We start from the raw sequence: 20590 nt of genomic DNA, 5'->3' as shown, positions 1-20590 counted from the left end.
TAATTATATATTATGAGCAAACAGATTAATATGAAACATAAATGTTGTTGACTGTTATTAAATGTCATGCAATCAAATGTCTGAAGTTTAAATCTAATTTATGAGACATTTTGGCCGGTTGGATTTTATCAAAGTTTAATTTGTAAAAAGTGAATCCTGTAACACCACTTTGTCCATTAGGAGGCGATAATGAGTTCAGCAGTCTGTCTTCAGGTCTGCATTACACTGATATCTGGTTAGGTTGAAGTCAGACTTTATACAAAAGTGCTCGTAGCTTCCAGGTCTGTAAAATGGTCCCGATGCAGAAGTGCCTTCAACTGCAATACCACCGAGTGCCACTAGACACCAACAGACTTAACAAACTGGTTAAGAAGGCCGGCTCCATCATCGGCTACAAACTGGACAGCCTGGAAAAGGTGGTGGAGAGGAGGACGCTGAACAAACTATTATCCATATTGGATAATCCTGACCACTCTCTCCACCACCTGCTGCAGGGACAGCGGAGCACTTTCTCCAAAAGATTCCTCCAGCTCCGCTGTCACAAGGACAGATACAGGAGATCATTCCTGATACAGGAGATCATTCCTGCCGACCGCAATTAGACTGTACAATAACTCACCTCTGGCAAAATACATCACATAACAATAACACTGGTGACTGTGTTTCTTGGTTGTTTGTATATAATATATATAGATATATACTGTACTGTATATACTGTATATACTGTATATACTGTGCATTTTATATTTTATATTTATATTTAATATTTTTTACTGCTATTTTACTGCTATTTTATTGCTTTTCTATTATTCTATTATTATCTTATTGCTTCTGTATGCTGCTGTAGCGAAAAAATTTCCCCTCGGGGATTAATAAAGTAACTACCTACCTACCTAGAGGTCGGCTCCAAAAAGCCTCCGGCTCCATAGACTCCCATTCAACTTCTCTCATCAAATCCAAAGTGAATAAAATGTGTCCATTAGTTATCTCGGTGTTGTTAGCTAAAGTCACTCCTTCTTATTAGTTTTCTGGAGGTCCATCTGAAAATAATCCCTCATTCATTAGAAAAGAAGATTCAAAAAGACCTGTTTTTGGGGGCGTGTCTGTTTGATTGACAGGCCTGTGGTGCAGTCAGGTTACAGCTATCGGTGGGCGGGACGTAGTATCGTCAGGTTTCCAATCAGATTAGTCAGATCCACCGCTGGCTCCTCCCCCAGCTCAATGACCTCACTGATGGTTGATGACATCACTGATGGTTGATTAAGGATGAGGAGTGAGAGGATGAATATCAGATATTAATTATTATTAAGCCTACAATTTACATTGTAATTTATTTAACTCTGTTTTAACCATGTAGCCAGATTAAGATCAATGGACCACATTCAGGATGATTTTTGGAGTGGGACACCTGGTCAGCTGATCGTCTCCACGGCGTCCACACTTAGTAACCATCAGGCAGCCGAGCTCGCTGCGGTCCGATCCCCCAACATACTCGGAGCCGTCGACTCGTTCCAGTTTGTCTCCTGATGATGAACCTCCTCAGAAATCTCTGAATGGTCCGAGTCAGTCTGCAAAGAGCATTGAAAAAAAGAGGAATTCATTATCATCACTAAGTTATTTAAATGTCTTCGCTCCTCAAGGCTCACCACATGGCGCCTCACTCCAACCTTCTGCTCCATCTCCTGCTCACATTTCACCACCACAACGGTTTTTTCCTCCGTCCTCTCTTTTCAACAGTCCTCCGCTCTACTTCCTTATTTCAGTAACTCACCCTTCCATCACAAACAAATGATTTCTGGTGAATAAGTTGTGATCGGTGACTTTTTGGCCTGATAAGATCAATCTCAGTTTCCCTCCTTACAGAAGCTCCGCCCTCTGCCCGACACACCTGCAGACTATCTTTTCATTAGGAGCAGATATCTACTGCTGCATTCAGACATGGTCATATTCACCGTGTTCAGAGGAGAGTCCATATGAACGGCGTCCTCTTGTGGTATTCACCACCTCACAACTCTGAATCGTCTTATCAGCCTCCAGTTCACAAGTTGTGACGTGTTTGCTGATGTTTACAGAAAGGTCAGAGGTCATGGGGGTTCGTGTTTGGTTGGATGTTCAGCTAGTATGTTGTAATTTTATTGCCTTCATAACTTAGATAATTGCCTACGTCTGAGGAAACTGTCGAAAACCATATTTATGAGGAAGAACAGTTTGTGAGGACGTTTAGGATCATCAGAACGTTACAGTGTGAATGTTAAGACCTGGTTTAAGGTTGGAATTAAGTTGAGTGTCCTCACAAGTATAGAGAGACGTGTGTGTGTGTGTGTGTGTGTGTGTGTGTGTGTGTGTGTGTGTTCAGAGTGAATGTAGGCCATGTCAGTGAGAGCATGTAAAGCAGCAGAGTTAAATAGATCGGACCTCCTCAGCATCTTTAGCGGCTGCTGGCGGTCTGACAGGACGGAGAGTCTCAGACAAGAGCAGCTAACTGGAGGTGAAGCAGACCAGTGGGTGTGTGTGTGCTCACACAGGATGGAGGCCAAGAGAGTAACAGAAGGGAAACAGAGAAATAGGAGCTGAACACACTGCAGTTATAGGAAACGGACATAAAACAGGAAGTAAAACATGTTCCGGAACAAGAAAAGTTTTCAAAGTGGAAAACCTAGAAGCAGGTCCTGAACAGATGCAGGTGAGCAGCAGGAAATGAATCATGTGACCACGATGCATAAACAAACAAATAAACAAAGAACATTTCAGCACATTTTCCCAACATCCCTGTCAAACTCAGGATCTTCATGAGTCGCCGTGGCAACAACAAGCATGTCCCAGTCATGTTCTTTACTGTTCATTGTTCCCAGAAACATTTCATCCAAACGTGAACCTGTGTTGCTGGAGAACCGTCGGAGCATCGAGTGTCATCAGGAAATAGTTCCTACACAACTCACATGAATTCACTGTTTTTATCAGTTTTAGAACGACTTCCTGCTTCAGGTGGAACTTTGGGTGTCAAATAATTAAACACTGAAAAGCATTTAAATAAAAAAGAGCAAAACAATATCAATTTACAGAATTCAGCTCAACATGCAGTCCTCTTGGTAGGGGCCTCTAAAGAAGCTGCACTTCCTCTACAGACCAGTAGGGGGCTCTAAAGAAGCTGCACTTCCTCTACAGACCAGTAGGGGGCTCTAAAGAAGCTGCACTTCCTCTACAGACCAGTAGGGGGCTCTAAAGAAGCTGCACTTCCTCTACAGACCAGTAGGGGGATCTCAAGAAGCTGACCGGCCTGTCGTGAATCAGAGGAACTAACAGTTTTGTATTGAAGAGCAATGTGTCAGTCCAACCTCTGTTTGAAGATGAAGAAGTTAGAACTAGTTACTCTCTCAGTGATGAAGACAACATCCTCAGACACTAAAACTCTCTCCAGTCCAGCTGCAGGGAGACGAGCCCTCAGCACACTGCAGTTATTATTCGGATCCAAACCTCGTCCACTCTGAAACAGCAGCAGGATGAGGCGCTGTCACATCTTTATAGCAACGACTGGGTCCTTTTCTTCCAGCTGCTCTGAACTCAGACTGCAGAGGAGGACGAAACGCCGCCAACAAACCTCCTGCAGGACAACATCCTCCCTGCACACAGCTGCAGGTCAGATCACAGTCCTCCCATCATACAGCTGAGAGGATACATGTCATCAGAGGAGCCACATGACATTCAGTTTGTTCTCATTCTGTATAATATTCTCTGTTATCTCTTCTGTCACTCCTTTATTTCCTCATACATCACTTACCTGTTGTGGACTGGACTGTTTTTTTTTTTTTAAACAGAGGTGGAAGTCACTGAGGTTTTGTGCTCATCACGACTTAATATTACTGAACCTCAGCAACCAGCAGGAAACGTCAAATACACATTCAAATATGTTGAAACAAATATGTTGAGCTGAAGTCAGGATGCTGATAACAGCAGTATGATGCGTTCATGTGTCAGATTCACCATCAGGTTCATTTATCTGTTAGTTAGAACAGAGTTAGTGTCTGAGACAGAACCACTGGGACTGTTTAAAACCAGCCGTGGAGGAGGAGGAGGAGGAGGAGGAAGAGGAGGAAGAAGGGGATCTCCTGTCTGCTTGAGGAGATGAGTGAGGGGAGTATGGAGCCCTTGGTGGAGTAGAAGATGGAGCAGGAGGAGGAAGATCAGGAGGATCAGGAGGAGGAGGAGGAGTGAAGGTGGTCGACCTGATGAGGAGAGGTAGAAACTTTCAACCAGTGAAGGGACGACAGTGCCTCCTGCTGGTGACTGAGGATACTCTGATCATCACATGTAAATGAATTAGTTTAGTTTTAACAGCTGTTACCATGGCAATGTGGATTTTTTTTCTATGTTCTGAGACATGATGGACGAGAACCTCTTCCATTTACTAGTGAACTGCTGCTCACAACAGACTAGTTGGATGCAGCTTTTCTTAGTGACGTCATCGACCATCAGTGAGGTCATCACCCATCAGTGATGTCATCGTTGGTTTGTAAACATTATGAAGCCTCCAGTTCAGATTCTGTCCGTCACCATCTTTGCTAGCTCGGAGCGGTTTGGAGCAGGAAGTGACCATATTTGGACGAGCTGGGGGAGGAGCCAGCAGTGGATCTTACTGATCTGATTGGAAACCCGCCCACCGTTAGCTGTGACCTGACTGCACCACAGGCCTGTCAATCAAACAGACACGCCCCCAAAAACAGGTCTTCTTGAATCTTCTTTTCTAATGAATGAGGGATTATTTTCAGATGGACCTCCAGAAAACTAATAAGAAGGAGTGACTTTAGCTAACAACACCGAGATAACTGATGGACACATTTTATTCACTTTGGATTTGATGAGAGAAGTTGAATGGGAGTCTATGGAGCCGGAGGCTTTTTGGAGCTGACCTCTAGTGGCACTCGCTGGTATTGCAGCTTAACACACTTCTGCATCGGAACCATTTTTCAGACCTGGAAGCTACAAACACTTTTATATCCAGTCTGTGGTTTTATATAGTTTTATATCCAGTCTGCGGTTTTATATAGTTTTATAGCCAGTCTGTGTTTTTATATAGTTTTATATCCAGTCTTTGAGCGTCCACACATGCGGCCTCAAAGTGGAGTTGTGACAGCGTTCATTGAGATAAAGTGTAAAAGAGAAGCTGGTTCTGGTGAAAACCTGGAGTCTCTCTTTAACAAGCCGTCAGGACGTGAACACGTCTCAGGGGACATAACTCAGTAATGAGGCTCCAGTTTGGTGACTAAAGAACATTTCTGACCAATCAGAGCTGAATAAATCAGCAACTTCTTCTATTTAAATGTGTGTTGAGTCACCGTCTGCTGCTGATGAAGGAACCGAGGTGACCAGGCCGATAAACGACCTTTCATCTGCACAACTGGGAAGTAGACATGCAGCACATCACCGCTGGATCGTCCCACCAGAGTCCAGCCGTCAGGGCGTCCTCACCGCTGCTGCTCTCAGGTCGGCTGGTTTAAACAAGCTGGAGTCACACCAACATTCAGAACAATGACGGACAGGCTCACTGGTGGTCAGCCGACTGCTGTGACTTCCTGGATGTTTCAAATGAAAAGCCTATATTTCAAAGTAAAAGCCCTTTATCATTTCATACCCTGTGCAGATGAAGACAAGGTTTGGACCTCGTCCTGTGTGTCCTTCGGGTGGGCGGGGGAACAGACAGAGGACACAAACAAACAACATGTTTGTAAATGTTCCACAGATGAATTGAGCTGTTTTCAGACACCTGGTGACATAAATACCAAGACATCCTGTCAGACTGATGTCTCACATCATGTGTACCTAATAAACTGGTCAGTGCAGACAGTTCTGGTCCATCTGGTTCTGTTGGTCCGGTCCAGTTGGAGGAGACCTGTTCTGGGGTTTGTGTGTAAATAAATGAGAGTGAGTGGAAGTGAAGTGACTTTATTTCTACATGATCATGACTTTGTGAACAGAAAACGTCTGCAGAGTTCATCAAACACGTTTTCATCCTGTTGAAGAAGCAGAGACGTTGGTTCAGTGTTGGAGCGGTTCTGATCCATCCTGGAGGACGGACATGAAAACAGCCGGACCTGAAAGTGTCTCTGGAGACGGATTCATGTCTGAACAAGAAGAAGGACTCTGTTGTCCTCCCGGCTGATCCGAAGCAGAGACACACTCGTGGTGTCCTCCCACCGACAGACAGGTGGCGCTGCAGCTCCAGTCTACTGACCCCCTTTCTTCTCCTTCTGGAAGCTGAAGCTGGTGCGGCGGCTCAGTTTACGTTGTTTCTGGGCGAAGTAGTCGGCCCGCGAGGAGCTGGCCCGGGACTCCAGGATGTAGTTCACCTGGACACACACAAACAAACACACAGACAAACAAACAAACAACATGTTTGTAAATGTTCCGCAGATTAATTCAGCTGTTTTCAGACACCCGGTGACATAAATACCAAAAACATGACATCATCAAAAGGAGACAAAGAAGAACTACACCTGCTCCTGTTCCTGTGATGATGAAAGAGGGACAATAAATCATAATAGATGTTCTCATATATTCAATAGAAAGTTATTAGTTCTGATTATGGTTTTTAAAACAGTTTTAAATCCACCTGTGAGTAATCTAAATAAATAAAAAACATTTCATAAATAAACAATCTGTGTATTTCTTATTAAACAAGAGTTTACCTTCAGTTTGTTATCCTGATTTATTGACTGACTTTATGACAGCAGCTGATGATGATGATGATAAACTGACAACTTTAAATAACTTCAAACCATCAGCTGCTCTCTGACTGACTGTCTGCTGATGAACATGTGCATTGTTGGATTTTTGGCTGACAGTAGTTTCCTGCTGCTACAGGGAAATGAGACTAATGAGAAAGTTAGACTGAAACACAACCAGCTGAGAAATGATACGAAGCTGCTTTATAGCTCAGGGGGGTACAGAGAAACTAGATCACTATCAATATATATATGTATATATATATATATATAATACAAAAACATTGTGGTATGTTTGCATTGGCACAGAACAAAAGCATAAATATATCATAAATACTGCAGTATATCAGTAAACACTGCGGTATATCAGTAAATACTGCAGTACAGCAGTAAATACTGCAGTATATATATACTAACATGCAGCTCACCTTCAGCACAATCTCATTGACAGTCGCAGCATCAGACTCAAAGTACAGCGGCTTGTAGTCATGGTTACTGAGATATGTCAGCTTGAATATCGCGTGACCTGAGACAAAGAGAAACATGTTTAAACACGTTTCAATAATGAGACAAACACAAACGATACACACTGCTGTCTACACATCTTCATTTGTATGTGTTTGTGTGTGTTGTGTTGTGTGTGTGTGTGTGTGTGTGTGTGTGTGTGTGTGTGTTGTGTTGTGTGTCCAGCTCAAAGATCCTTTGTGAGAAAGAGGCTCCCCTCTGTAACACTCAGTGAGATATCATATTCTCCCACTTTAACTTTCATTCATATCAGTAACTGATGCTGATGAAGTTGACCTTTGACCTTCACTATTTTAAATGAGCAGATGAGTCCTCTCTTTACTCAGCAGACTGAGCATGTATCTGACCTGTGTGTGCTCTCCAGTGATCTTGGTTCTGGGTCAGCTGTTCTATGGTTCTGGGTCATCAGTTCTATGGTTCTGGGTCTGTGGTTTTCCGGTTCTGGGTCGGTGGTTCTGGGTCAGCTGTTCTGTGGTTTTGGGTCAGTGGTTCTATGGTTCTGTGTCAGCGGGTGTGTGGTTCTGGGTCAGCGGTTCTATAGTTCTGGGTCTGTGGTTCTGGGTCAGTGGTTCTATGGTTCTGGGTCAACAGTTCTATGGTTCTGGGTCTGTGCTTCTGTGGTTCTTGGTCAGCGGTTGTATGGTTCTGGGTCGGTGATTCTGAGATCCACTCACTGGGACTTCTCTCCTCCACCAGGTCACAGGCACACAGGTGGTCCGAGTCGATGGAGATGGGTTTCTGACGGATCCAGAACTTGGTACTGGCCTTCTGATTGGTCACGGGATCGATTTCCACTTTCTCTCCTGAAACACCTGCAGACACAGTTTGAATGTCAGTTTTCATAGAGGATGAACACCGATGGACTGCAAGTAGAATCCTACAATAATGCTGTGGTGCCATAAATCAGGAGGGTTCATCTCAACTAAAGACACTTTTATATTCACAATTAACAATATCCTCAGAAATAAAAGCAAAAATTCAGTAAAAGTACAAACGAAATCATTGCTTTCAGAGTACAATAAAAATGCAGACATTAAATAGACACAATTACGGTTACACTTTTGCTGAATTTAGTGGAGTTGCAGTCGCAGGTGTGATTGATCAGTGATTGATTGTTTCAGAAACCTCATGCACACGTTGCATCATCGTTGACGAGCAGCAAACGCTCATCAGGTAAAAACTACTTGAAGGTTTGGGGCTCCTTCTCATTTTAATAGGTTTCCTGTAAATATCTGATGAATAATAAACAAGATCAATAAATATCTGCTCTCTGTTCTTATCTCCAAACAGATTGATTATGTTTTCTATAATTGCTTTTTTTATTGAGCTTTAAATTCCACATTTAAATGATAGAAACTCGCCATTAAAATCTGTAGTTTAACATATTGTTCAGGGTGTACAGAACGTTGTCTTCTGTTCTCTCCTACAAATGTCAATCACTTTCTTTCCACCCTGCAGACAGTAGTGAGACCACCCTGAAGGACAGAAGTGAGCCCACCCTGAAGGACAGAAGTGAGCCCACCCTGCAGACAGTAGTAAGACCACCCTGAAGGACAGCAGTGAGACCACCCTGAAGGACAGTAGTGAGACCACCCTGCAGACAGCAGTGAGACCACCCTGAAGGACAGCAGTGAGACCACCCTGAAGGACAACAGTGAGACCACCCTGCAGACAGCAGTGAGACCACCCTGAAGGACAGTAGTGAGACCACCCTGCAGACAGCAGTGAGACCACCCTGAAGGACAGCAGTGAGACCACCCTGCAGACAGCAGTGAGACCACCCTGCAGGACAGTAGTGAGACCACCCTGCAGACAGCAGTGAGACCACCCTGAAGGACAGTAGTGAGACCACCCTGCAGACAGCAGTGAGACCACCCTGAAGGACAGTAGTGAGACCACCCTGCAGACAGCAGTGAGACCGCCCTGCAGACAGTAGTGAGACCACCCTGAAGGACAGTAGTGAGACCACCCTGCAGACAGCAGTGAGACCACTCTGAAGGACAGCAGTGAGACCACCCTGCAGACAGTAGTGAGACCACTCTGAAGGACAGCAGTGAGATCACTCTGCAGGACAGCAGTGAGACCACCCTGAAGGACAGTAGTGAGACCACCCTGCAGACAGCAGTGAGACCACCCTGCAGGACAGTAGTGAGACCACCCTGCAGACAGCAGTGAGACCACCCTGAAGGACAGTAGTGAGACCACCCTGCAGACAGCAGTGAGTACCTAGCTGGACGTCTGTGGTGAAGCGCAGCTTGTGGATCATGCTGATCTTGAAGGACTTGTAGTGGTGACTGCTCAGCATGTCCTGGACTGTGGTGATGTCAATAGGAGGGTCTTCCTCTGAGCTCTCCTCCCCTCTGGAGCCTGCACACACAAAACTCATTAATAATAGGACTAATGCCAACTCACTCGCATTATAAACTGTATGAGACTATAGAAGAAGAACGACTATATCTTCATATTAATCTACACACTCCACATGAGGTCCAAACAATATCCGAGTCTGCTGTGGAGATCAGATGATGATGGTGAAAACTGTTGAGTTACATTAATGGTGGAGGTAAATAACAGAATATGTTCTACTGGGACCACCTACTGATATACCAGGACCACCTACTGATCTACTGGGACCACTTACTGTTCTCTCGGACCAGGCAGAACTCCAGGGTGCTCTGGTTCTCCAGGGTGGAGTCCAGGTCCACGGACACGTTGGGCTCCGTCTGCTTCTCCAGACGATACATGGGTCCTGTTGGAGACAAGACGTCAGTCTTAATAAGTCTCAATCTAAACTGGTGGATTGTTTCCAGCCTGTGTGATTGTCAGCTCGTGTTTATAATGACTGGAGTTCCTCTGTGTGGGATCAATAAAGTCATATTTATTTTATTAATCTGTCAGATTTATTTGTAATAATTAAACTGTGTTGTAATTGCTTTGATGAGTAAAAGTGGTAATATTAAAATAATAACAATACATTATTTGTAAAGTGCTTTTCAAGATAGTCGGAGACATTTTACAGGTTAAAATGATCAAAACAACACAACAAAAGTATAAATCACACAACAATCACATTCAAAGTTGTAAAGTTAGCATCCTGCTAACTGGGCAGGAAGCGTAAACACAATCCACCTCCATGTAAAGAGCTTTTAACAGTGTTTTATCCAACTGCTGGTCCTGAAACTCTGCCTGTGGCTGTAAGTCTGGTCTGGTTGTGATCAGATGCTCCCTGGTGGTTCTGTCGGTGAATCTGACCCGTGTCCTCCTGTGGGAGAGGACCGCCCTCTGGCTGCTGTCACTCATTAATGACCCATGTCAGTGAGTCACCGCAGCTACACTCCCTCTGCTCAGGATTATATATATATTATATATTATTATATATCCTCCTCTCCACTCTAATCTTCACCTCAGACTCAGATACGATGACTCGTCCTCCACAGAGAAATAAAGACTCTTATAAAATGAGAGGTGAAAGCAGAAACTATCATTTTCTTTAAATAAGAAAATGATTGTACATCTATAACCTGCACTTTGCATTGTTGTTTAGTTTCATTTAATATGATTCTATGTTTATTTGTATATAATGTGCATTTTTACAATCTTTATATTTAATATTTTTGTACTACCTGTATTTTTATTCTGTCATTTTTATTGAAAGAAAACACATCTTTATCGCCTGTCAATCATCTGTCAAAACATCCAGTCACGTCTTCACCACAGTGATGTTACACAATCTGTCCTCGCTGCACTGATGTGTGTTTATGGACATGTAACAGACATAAATCTGTAGAGCTCACACCAGGAGTATTACTGTGTTGTTGTGATGCTTAATGCAGACATGAACAGGTGAAATGAGTCGCGCATTAAAGAGCTCACTTCACACACCTGTGGGCGGAGCATCAGTGTGTAGGAAACACTGAGGGCCATGAGAGACCAAACAGGACTGTACTCTTTGATAAATAAAACCTCCTTCCTGACCTTCTTTGTTTCATCATATGGAGGTGAGGGATCATTACCAGAGCCTTTCTGTGAGCCTTTCCTCTTCTTCAGGGCTTTCTGAAGAATTTCTTTCATGGTTACCTTCAGACTGTCCACAGGGATCAGAGAGAAACCATGAGCAGCATTTCTGAAAGGGAAAAAGGTGGAAAGCGGTCAGGATGCAGTGAACATCACTCCACATGTTCCATTAGTGCAGTAAGCTGGCAGTAATGGAGTCTCCCTGTGCTGCACACACTGCTGAAGGACTGCTAACATCCTGACGGTTGTGATGAATATTCAGTCTCCTTTGACAAATACAAATCAATCCCCATGTATGTGGAGAGACCCTGGAAACTGACAGTTACTACTGATATTAATCTGATGTTATATTAAAAATATTATAAAGGAGTGAACAGGTGCACACAAATAAACATCACTATGTTCTTTCACTGTCCTCAGATTAAGACCCATGTAGATCAAACCTCTCGCTGTCCACTCCAGTAAAACTTACGCAAGAATACTGTTTATAGACAGGATTATATACAGTATACACTAGAATACCGTTTATAGACAGGATTACTAGAATACTGTTTATAAACAGGATTATATACAGTATACACTAGAATAATGTTTATAGACAGTATTATATACAGTAAACACTAGAATACCGTTTAAAGACAGGATTACTAGAATACTATTTATAAACAGGATTATATACAGTATACACTAGAATAATGTTTATAGACAGTATTATATACAGTAAACACTAGAATACTGTTAATAGACAGGATTATATACAGTATACACTAGAATACTGTTTATATACAGTATTATATACAGTATACACAAGAATACTGTTTATATATAGTATTATATACAGTATACACTAGAATACTGTTTATATACAGTATTATATACAGTACTGTATACACAATAACAGCATTAAACTACATTTAAACAGCTGTGACATATTTAATATCAATGAGAAGCCTTTGATCCCAGTGCTGTTAGAGAGCATCATCAGCTGCTGTCCACATCACCTGCATATTGTTTACATGAATGAATGTGTTCCTGATTCGGTACTTACATCCTGACAAACAGGGACTGTCTGGAGGCCAGGCCCGGGGACGAGTACTTCTCCACCAGGGCCAGAGTGCTGAAACCAAACTTGTGGATCGGCTCATTGGAGTCCAGTGGAGGGAAGTCGGTGTCCACCTCCCCGTCGTCCTCAGCAATGTGGAGGCAGTAGGCGTTCACATTCTCACTGTGGACAAAGTGATGGACAGGTGCAGGGACAGACAGAAGGACAGAGCGACGGACAAAGTGATGGACAGGTGGAGAGACAGACAGAAGGACAGAGTGATGGACAGGTGCAGAGACAGACAGAAGGATAGAGTGATGGACAGGTGGAGAGACAGACAGAAGCTGTTACATCTGTACTGATCACAGATTGTTTATAAAAGTGTTCGTAGCTTCAGGTCTGAAAAATGGTTCTGATCCAGAAGTGTCTTCAGCTGCAATACCACCGAGTGCCACTAGAGGTCGTCTCCAAAAAGCCTCCGGCTCCATAGACTCCCATTCAACTTCTCTCATCAAATCCAAAGTGAATAAAATGTGTCCATCAGTTATCTCGGTGTTGTTAGCTAAAGTCACTCCTTCTTATTAGTTTTCTGGAGGTCCATCTGAAAATAATCCCTCATTCATTAGAAAAGAAGATTCAAAAAGACCTGTTTTTGGGGGCGTGTCTATTTGATTGATTATGCTATTGGTGGGTGGGACAAAGTATCATCAGGTTTCCAATGAGATCAGTCAGATCCACCGCTGGCTCCTCCCCCAGCTCGTCCAAATATGGTCACTTCCTGCTCCAAACCGCTCCGAACTAGCAAGATGGTGACGGACAGAATCTGAACTGGAGGCTTCATAACGTTCACAAACCAACGATGACCTCACTGATGGTTGCCGCTTGATGATGACATCATATCAAACTGCTCCAGATGTGTTTGTACTCACTTGAGTTTGGGTTCTCGTCCCTCGCCGGTGTACTGCCAGCAGATGAGCCCGATGAGGTCGTGGACGCGGGCGTTAGCGATGGTCACCACCGTCATCGGATGTACCTTCTCTTGGGCCATTTGCATTGAGAGGTAGACGTCGATCTTCTTTGTTGCCATGGTGCCGATGTGGCCCTGAAAATGGCAAGAGAGGGATGACATCACCACCTGCAGGTTGAAGCCTCCGCCAACCAGCTGCAGGTTTCCCTCCATGTCTGTCCAGACTCATAAAACACTGGATGTAGTGGAAACTTTACAGGAGTGTATTAAAGGGTAGTACGGGTATTTTCAAGGTTAGAGAAATAAAGCTGCTCCCCTTCTGTTCCGGAGTTAGGGTGCTGAATTATGACTAAAAAAAAAAAACACATTGAAGCTGCTGTTTGAGCTTTTAAATATCCTCACTTAATCCTTTTTTAATATTAGACATGTCTGAAATTTTGTCATTATGTATTTTGTGTAGTGGAGCTTAACAACATGGAGAAAATGAGGTAGTTTTAAAAGTGTTGAAGCCGCTTGTTGCAAGCAATACACAGTCATCTTTTAAGTTATAGTAAGATAATGTTATATTTTAATGAAATCAAACAGTTTTTGATACTAAAAGTCATTTAACTGTAAGAAAGTTATGTATTTAACTCCTTAAAGAGTATTTATAGTTATGCTGAGTCTGTCATTCCCACACTTGGATCAAAAAGCCTACGTGTGCATTGTCATTATTTTCATAATGTATGAATTCTTGAGTTATGGTCACAGTTTGACAACTTAATTCTATAAGTTCATCCTTGATTACAAATAAATGTAGATGTAAAGATGTAAAGAAAATTTCCGCAGTTTCTGTGTATTTATTAAAGTTTCAAACTTTGGTTTATCTTAATAGTGTAATTTTATTAACAATTAAACAAAGCTTATGTTGTGATTATTCTGGTCATTACTGACCCCACATTCATCAAAACTATTGGGGAACAAACTTGTTCTGAATTGTGAGAAAACTGTCCTCACTTTCATGATCAATGGGCAAACCTGTGAATGAAGCTGGATAAATTATGTGGATTTACTCAATCAAACAAAGGAAGGACATAAAAGAAAAATTCATTGATTTATATTTTTGCTTTGCTTGGAGGCATTTGAGGGAGTTTGTTTTAAAGAACATACTTTAGGGTAAAAAAATAAACCAGAACCAAATGTGGAATAACTCACCTTCCCATCAAATTTGGAGTATTCATTGAAGGGGTTGTTGAGCTGCTGTGGACACTGCTCCAGCCGCAGTGACAGCGTCGATTTACTACCTGTGGTCCGCGGCCGGTCTTTAAAGTCCCGTTTTTCAAACAGACTCCCCATATCCTCCACTGGAGCAACAACAACATGCAGCAAACACTATTACATCAAGTATACTGTCACTTTAAGTAGACTTACTCCAAGTATAGTTACTTTAAGTAGACTTCTTCTAAGTATACTATTACTTTAAGAAAACTTATTCCAAGTATAGTCACTTTAAGTAGACTTTCTCCAAGTATAGTTACTTTAAGTAGACTTATTCTAAGTACACTGTCACTTTAAGAAGACTTACTCTAAGTATAGTCACTTTAAGTAGACTTATTCTAAGTATACTGTTACTTTAAGTAGACTTACTCCAAGTATACTGTTACTTTAAAGCTTTGTCATTCCAAGTACACGGTTACTTTAAGTAGACGTATTCTAAGTACACTGTCACTTTAAGAAGACTTACTCCAAGTATAGTCACTTTAAGTAGACTTATTCTAAGTATACTGTTACTTTAAGTAGACTTACTCCAAGTATAGTCACTTTAAGTAGACTTTCTCCAAGTATAGTTACTTTAAGAAGACTTATTCTAAGTATACTGTTACTTTAAGTAGACTTAATCCAAATATAGTTACTTTAAATAGACTTATTCTCAGTATACAGTAACTTTAAGAAGACTCACTCCAAGTATAGTTACTTTAAGTACACTTATTCTAAGTATACTATTACTTTAAGTAGACTTACTTCAAGTATATTTTTTACTTTAAGTAGACTTTAAAGTGTACAGGTCTAACAGAGCACACCAGTACACACACATGTACATTCCAATCACAGCTCACTTTTTTTTGTTTCTTTTTTTTAATTAAACAGTTTATGGGACTACTGTCTTGTCTTTTCATTGTTTTTAGTCATGCGTTACTACCGCCAGAAGGTGGCGGCAATTCACCTAAAAGCTGTTTGTCAGCTGGCTGTTTCATATCATATTTTAAAGAATATCATAGAAAAACATGTTAACTTTCAGACTCTTCAGCAGCCTTTAAATTCAGAGTAAGGTTACTTACAGTCACTACAAGCACAAAACGGAATTAAATGAAAGTTTCTGCTACTATTACGAGAAAAAGTTCTGCTACAAAATGAGCAACTTTTATTCAATACATGTATTTAAAAACAGCCAGGAACAGTACCTGATTGGGAGGATGACCTCTCTTTCCACTGAATGTTTTTACATTTGATTTGGTTCTGTCGTTCTTTCCTTAGTCTTTCAAGTCTTTGGGCTGAAAAGAAAGAAATACTTTTAAATATCTGACAAGTAAACAAACCAAAAACACTAAAAGTAGAAAAACTCAGCATTATGTTAACCACATAATTGAAACACCAGTACAAAGTTGACTTTGGTTCAGATTTACAGTGGTAAAAAAGCAGTCAGTGAAACCCTCTGTATTATCTACATTTATGTAAACACTTGACTTAAAATATGGTCAGATATCCACGAGGTACAATTATGAACAAACACAATCAGTGTTAACAAATAACACATTAATCACCGTGATGTTCTTGTCCATGTTAGATACATTATTTACACACTCACTGTTTAGTGGGTGGACAAATGACTGAAAAAATCGAAACAAAGCAAACAAATCATAACCGTTGGGTTTGTGTTGTCCTGCCATGATGTCCATGACGCCCATGATGTCCATGACGTCCATTATGTCCATGGCAGGACAACACAAAGCAAAACTGCTGCTTTCTATAAGAAAACACCATGGTGTGCCTGAAGTTTGACAAAGAGCAGCTCAACACTTCACCTGAAAAAAGGTGTTGTGGGCTGATGAAACTATGGTATCCTGAAGTCCCGACACACATCAGACCCACAGCTACTTGTATATTTTGTGATAAAGCTATCCTGTCATTTGCACACAACGTCCCCAATAACGACAAAACAGATTTCAGTTGTTTACATGTTATTAGCTTTAGTGCATTAACTTGGATTAAAATCAGATCACATGTTAAGATGGATCACTTAAAGAGCAGCAGGTCATCCTGAAGGAGAAACATGGTCACAAACATCCTTCGTCGGGCCCGACAGAGAAATGAGCTGATTTGTTTTCAGGAGAACACGCCGACTCTCTGACACGTAATGTTTTGAATGACGCCACCCAGCCTTTAAACACAGTCATACACAGCTGAGTATCGCACTCTGAGAGGAGCTCACATCATGAAAACGTTGTTATGAAGCAGTTTGTTCACTGCTCTCATCTTACCAGCAGCCCCAGGTTTCTCTCTGTTATCTTGTTGGAGTCCTGATGAGACAGCCACCACAGGTCAGTGTTCAACTGGAAGTCTCAGAGGGTTGAAACTGTCCACCACAGCCCAGAACCACAACCAGCACGCCACCAAACCTCAAACAGGTGTAAAGGGAGCCAAAAGGAGACACGCCGTCTGCCTCTGGACTCCCTCTCTCACCACAACTCGCTGTACCGTACGAATAAAGCAGCTTCGACTTTTCATTTGATTCAAACTCACTGTAACCAAAGCACCCACATCCCACACCCACATCCCACCTCACACACAGTTCACTCATCTGACCACTGATTACATGATTTGGTGTTAAATTAGCACCCTGAAGCTGCAGACCTGAGGCGCCAGGACAAGAAGGTCACTTGACTGGATCGATATTCTGACAAATACGGTCCTGGAAAATGAAAAGACGCCGTTACAGCTGTTAGACAAGGCTCAGTAAAGACCCTGTATACATCTGGACTTCAGGAACCAAGCCACGTCTCGCTCCCCGTTTTAGAACCGACTCCTCCGTCTCAGAGTTGTTTTCAGCCACTCTTGTGGTCGTGTGGAAGTTACACACTTAACGAACGCCACGCTGTGTAAAGTTAGACGGTTATGACGCCGTTATGTCACCAAGTCTGAATTGCCGTTATCACAAAATGAATTTTTTTGCAATCATATTTAAAATCATACAGATATTATTGTATCACACACCCCTAAACTAGACTCACGGATTTAGTCCAGAACTCAGAGCATTTGATTCAATTATATTTTATCTGTATGGCACCAAATCACAACATTACAGAGAAACCCTCCAATTCAACAGCTCAACTCGAGCCCCAGCGGCAGAGAAAAAGTCCCCTTTAACAGGAAGAAACCTGAGACAGAACCGGATCAGAGGTTCTGTCTGAGGCCGTCTGCTACGACAGGCTGCAGTGAGAAAAGAGCAGGGAGAGAAAAGAAGAGCATAGAGAGGCAACAACAACACTGGCCCACTGATGGTCCGTTAACCTCTGGGTCCTAGTGTCCACAGACCAAAGGGTCCAAGGGAAAGATACTGAAGCCCAAGTTGCTCCCAACGGCAGGTGATCACCTTTTATTGCATCATTCATCTTTGTTTTATTTCCCAGATGAATGTGACTAATCTGGAAGTTTGTTGTTTTCTGACCTGCCATTCGAGATGCTGTCATGTTATCTCAGTCTCTGAACGCCCCGGTTAGATCGCAGCAGGGAAACTTTCCCTCATAAGTTTCATGTCTTCTTCTTCTGTCAAACTACCACACGAAGATTATTTAGTTCTTCAGAATCAACATCACACGTAACAGTAAGAAGAATCTGAGGCTGCCTGCTTGATTTAAAACAGTGTATTAATCAGTGTTAATGTGACTTGAGCTATTTAATGTGCACAATAAATCCCATTCTTTCCACCTGAGCAGCAACAATTTTCAACGGCACACAATTAGATTTAAACCTCCGTAAACCACTGGCCCAGATTAGACCCACACTCCCCTTCAGCAGAGCAGGGTCTCTGACTGACCCCCACCCCCATACTGACAGGAGGAGGTGTACCTGAGAGCCTGCCCTGCTACCCACCCACAGCCTGCAGAGGAGCTCACCTGTGTTGGAGCGCCGGCGGATGCCGAAGTCCCAGCTGGAGGTGATGTCCATGGACTGGGACAGGTCGCAGGCGTGATTGTCCGTCACACTCCCGCCCCCCTCGGACAGGGAGCCGGACCCAGAGGACCCACAGCTGCTGCCCGGCACCAGAGCCAGCTGGCACTTCTCCAGGTCCACGTCCTGGTCGATGAGCACCATCTCACACATCCCGGTGTCATCGCTGGTCACGTGGGACTGTCGGATGTGAGCCAGGATGATGGCGGGATTGTCCAGGAAAGCCATTTCCTTCACAAAGTCAGGCTTTTTAGCTGCAGCTGTTTTCGCTCCTCTCTTTTCAGTCTCTGTCTGAGAGCAGCGAAGACGTCGTCATTTCTTCCATCTTCTGTCCTCACTGTTCTCTCAGCTCCACGGTGGAGGGGGTGGGGGGGCGGGGGCAGCACCTGTTCAGAGCATGAACACCGTTATTACATTTACATGCAGCAATAATTCTGGCAAACTGACCGGGTCATGATTAAAAACTCACTGAACCGTGTTCAGACATTTACAAATCTGATTTAAAAATGAGGCTATAAATCATCATAATGCCGGCGATCACGAGGTGTGGAGAGATCCAACACTAAGAAGACTGTGTTCACAATATCCGCATGTTGTCATTATAAACGGGTGTTAGCTGACGAACACGTGACCTCCTACTGAACCTCCAGTCTGACTGTTTCTACTGTGAACATGAAGCTGTTGATGATGTCAACAAAGAGATGGAGACGTAAACAAACACTAGCCTGAATGATGTAGCTAACCTAGCTTATGAAATGCGGGATGTTGGATCACTACAGGGACAGAAATTAATCTGAATTTATCAAACAAACTCCGGAATCCAGCGGCATGTTGTTCCGACCGTGTTTTAAAGCTCTTATTGCCAACAGGACTTCAGTTCATGTGTGGAAGCTACTTCCTGTCCGAAGCTAAGAGGCTGATGCTAACTGCAGTGACTCGAGACAAACAGCTGCCTGGTCATATTTTGTTTGTTTATTTTACACTCATCTTGTGTGATCATCTTTCATCTTCACCAAAACAACACGGGTCATATTCCTCGTTAGCTTGTTAGCTGGTTCAGTAGCTGTTCGTGACCTCTGCTAACCGGCTCGTTTACAACTATCTAAAGCTAAATCAGATAAAAGATAACAAGATACATACTTAACATTCAGACCGGAAGAACATTTAAACACTTAACCACGAATGAGAGGAAACTGCATGTAGATATCTCGGAGGATCATTGAAGCTAGCATTCAGTTAGCCGCTCTGCTAGCCTGTTTACTGACGTCCCACCTGGAGAAGTTACATCCGCGCGGCCGACAGACGTCCTCACTGCTCCTCTTCATCCACACACACTCCCTGTCCTGTCAATCACGCACCCCGTCCTGTCAATCACGCTCTTCATCAGTCGTTATGCTCAATGCTAACATCATAATACAACTGCAGGCTAAGTCGCTGCGCTCAGACCGGAACTGGCCAGTCCCGTTTCCCTTCCGGTTCCATCTCTTCACAATAAAAGACAAATGCTTTTACGAGTTGTTTTTTTAAACAAAAAGCAAACACGTAATCAGCAGACATTATTTCAACATTTTTATGCGAAGGAACGTTGTATAAAACTATATCTGTATAACAGATAGATTCTGGTCAGAAGAATCTCCAGCTGTTGTTAACCACCAGTCTAACACACTCTGAGCATTACTACTTTAATTATTAATCATTATCATATCAATGACAGGTCAGTTTATAGTAGCTAGATTTAGCAAGAATTTCATTTTAAAAAGTGCATGGTTTAAACACAAGATAACTGAAGTAATAATGGGAATAAACTTAAATTCTAACTGAGTCTGAGAGGAGCTCAAGTTTATGTAATTATAAAGCTGTCAATATGTTTAGTTCATATCATCATGGCTCGTTCGAGTAGGTAGTCTCGCCTTGTATCTAATACAATGATGAAAAACACTCCAGAGCAGAGCAGGTTGTTAAAGTTGGCGCTACAGAGTAAAACAGAGAATCGAGCAAACACTGTAAATGCACCAAAACACATTGAGATAGTGCAAATAAAAAGCTGAACATCTGTTCCTGTTTCAACCCGACAGTTGAACAGAAAACAAAATGGTTTCCCACGGTAATAACTCA

The 20590-nt window shown here is 42.6% G+C and overlaps 1 protein-coding gene across 2 annotated transcripts; it reads right to left on the bottom strand.

Moving 5' to 3' along the window:
- Window positions 1-5924: 5924 nt before the first annotated feature.
- Window positions 5925-19931, bottom strand: mapkap1 (MAPK associated protein 1). 2 transcript variants are annotated; one of them, XM_069169032.1, is made up of 12 exons: window positions 19748-19931; window positions 18421-18861; window positions 15709-15798; window positions 14462-14610; window positions 13230-13402; window positions 12307-12483; window positions 11258-11367; window positions 9886-9993; window positions 9471-9611; window positions 7919-8056; window positions 7148-7245; window positions 5925-6344 (listed from the first exon to the last, which is right to left on the bottom strand). In XM_069169032.1, the coding sequence occupies exons 2-12, from the start codon at window positions 18701-18703 to the stop codon at window positions 6222-6224; spliced, it is 1590 nt and encodes a 529-aa protein (XP_069025133.1). In that variant the 5' UTR covers window positions 18704-18861; window positions 19748-19931; the 3' UTR covers window positions 5925-6221. The 2 variants fall into 2 exon arrangements, with proteins under 2 accessions (XP_069025133.1, XP_069025134.1); XM_069169033.1 differs by lacking the exons at window positions 18421-18861; window positions 19748-19931 and adding an exon at window positions 16786-16869.
- Window positions 19932-20590: the final 659 nt, after the last annotated feature.

The sequence above is a fragment of the Embiotoca jacksoni genome, unplaced genomic scaffold, assembly GCF_022577435.1.
Source record: "Embiotoca jacksoni isolate LCO1_2020_lvr unplaced genomic scaffold, fEmbJac1.0.p SCAF_42, whole genome shotgun sequence".
NCBI classification, from domain to species: domain Eukaryota; kingdom Metazoa; phylum Chordata; class Actinopteri; family Embiotocidae; genus Embiotoca; species Embiotoca jacksoni.
The sequence above is the reverse complement of the archived record's forward strand: the minus strand, read 5'-3'. Positions and strand labels throughout refer to the sequence as shown.

Excerpts from the sequence above, each read along its gene's own strand:
- mapkap1 (XM_069169032.1), bottom strand. The coding sequence starts at position 18,703 with ATGGCTTTCCTGGACAATCCCGCCATCATCCTGGCTCACATCCGACAG. Across the intron at positions 7,246-7,918 it reads GGTGGAGGAGAGAAGTCCCA|GTCACGCGATATTCAAGCTG; the intron begins GTGAGTGGATCT and ends TCTTTGTCTCAG. Across the intron at positions 6,345-7,147 it reads TCAATGAGATTGTGCTGAAG|GTGAACTACATCCTGGAGTC; the intron begins GTGAGCTGCATG and ends GTGTGTGTCCAG.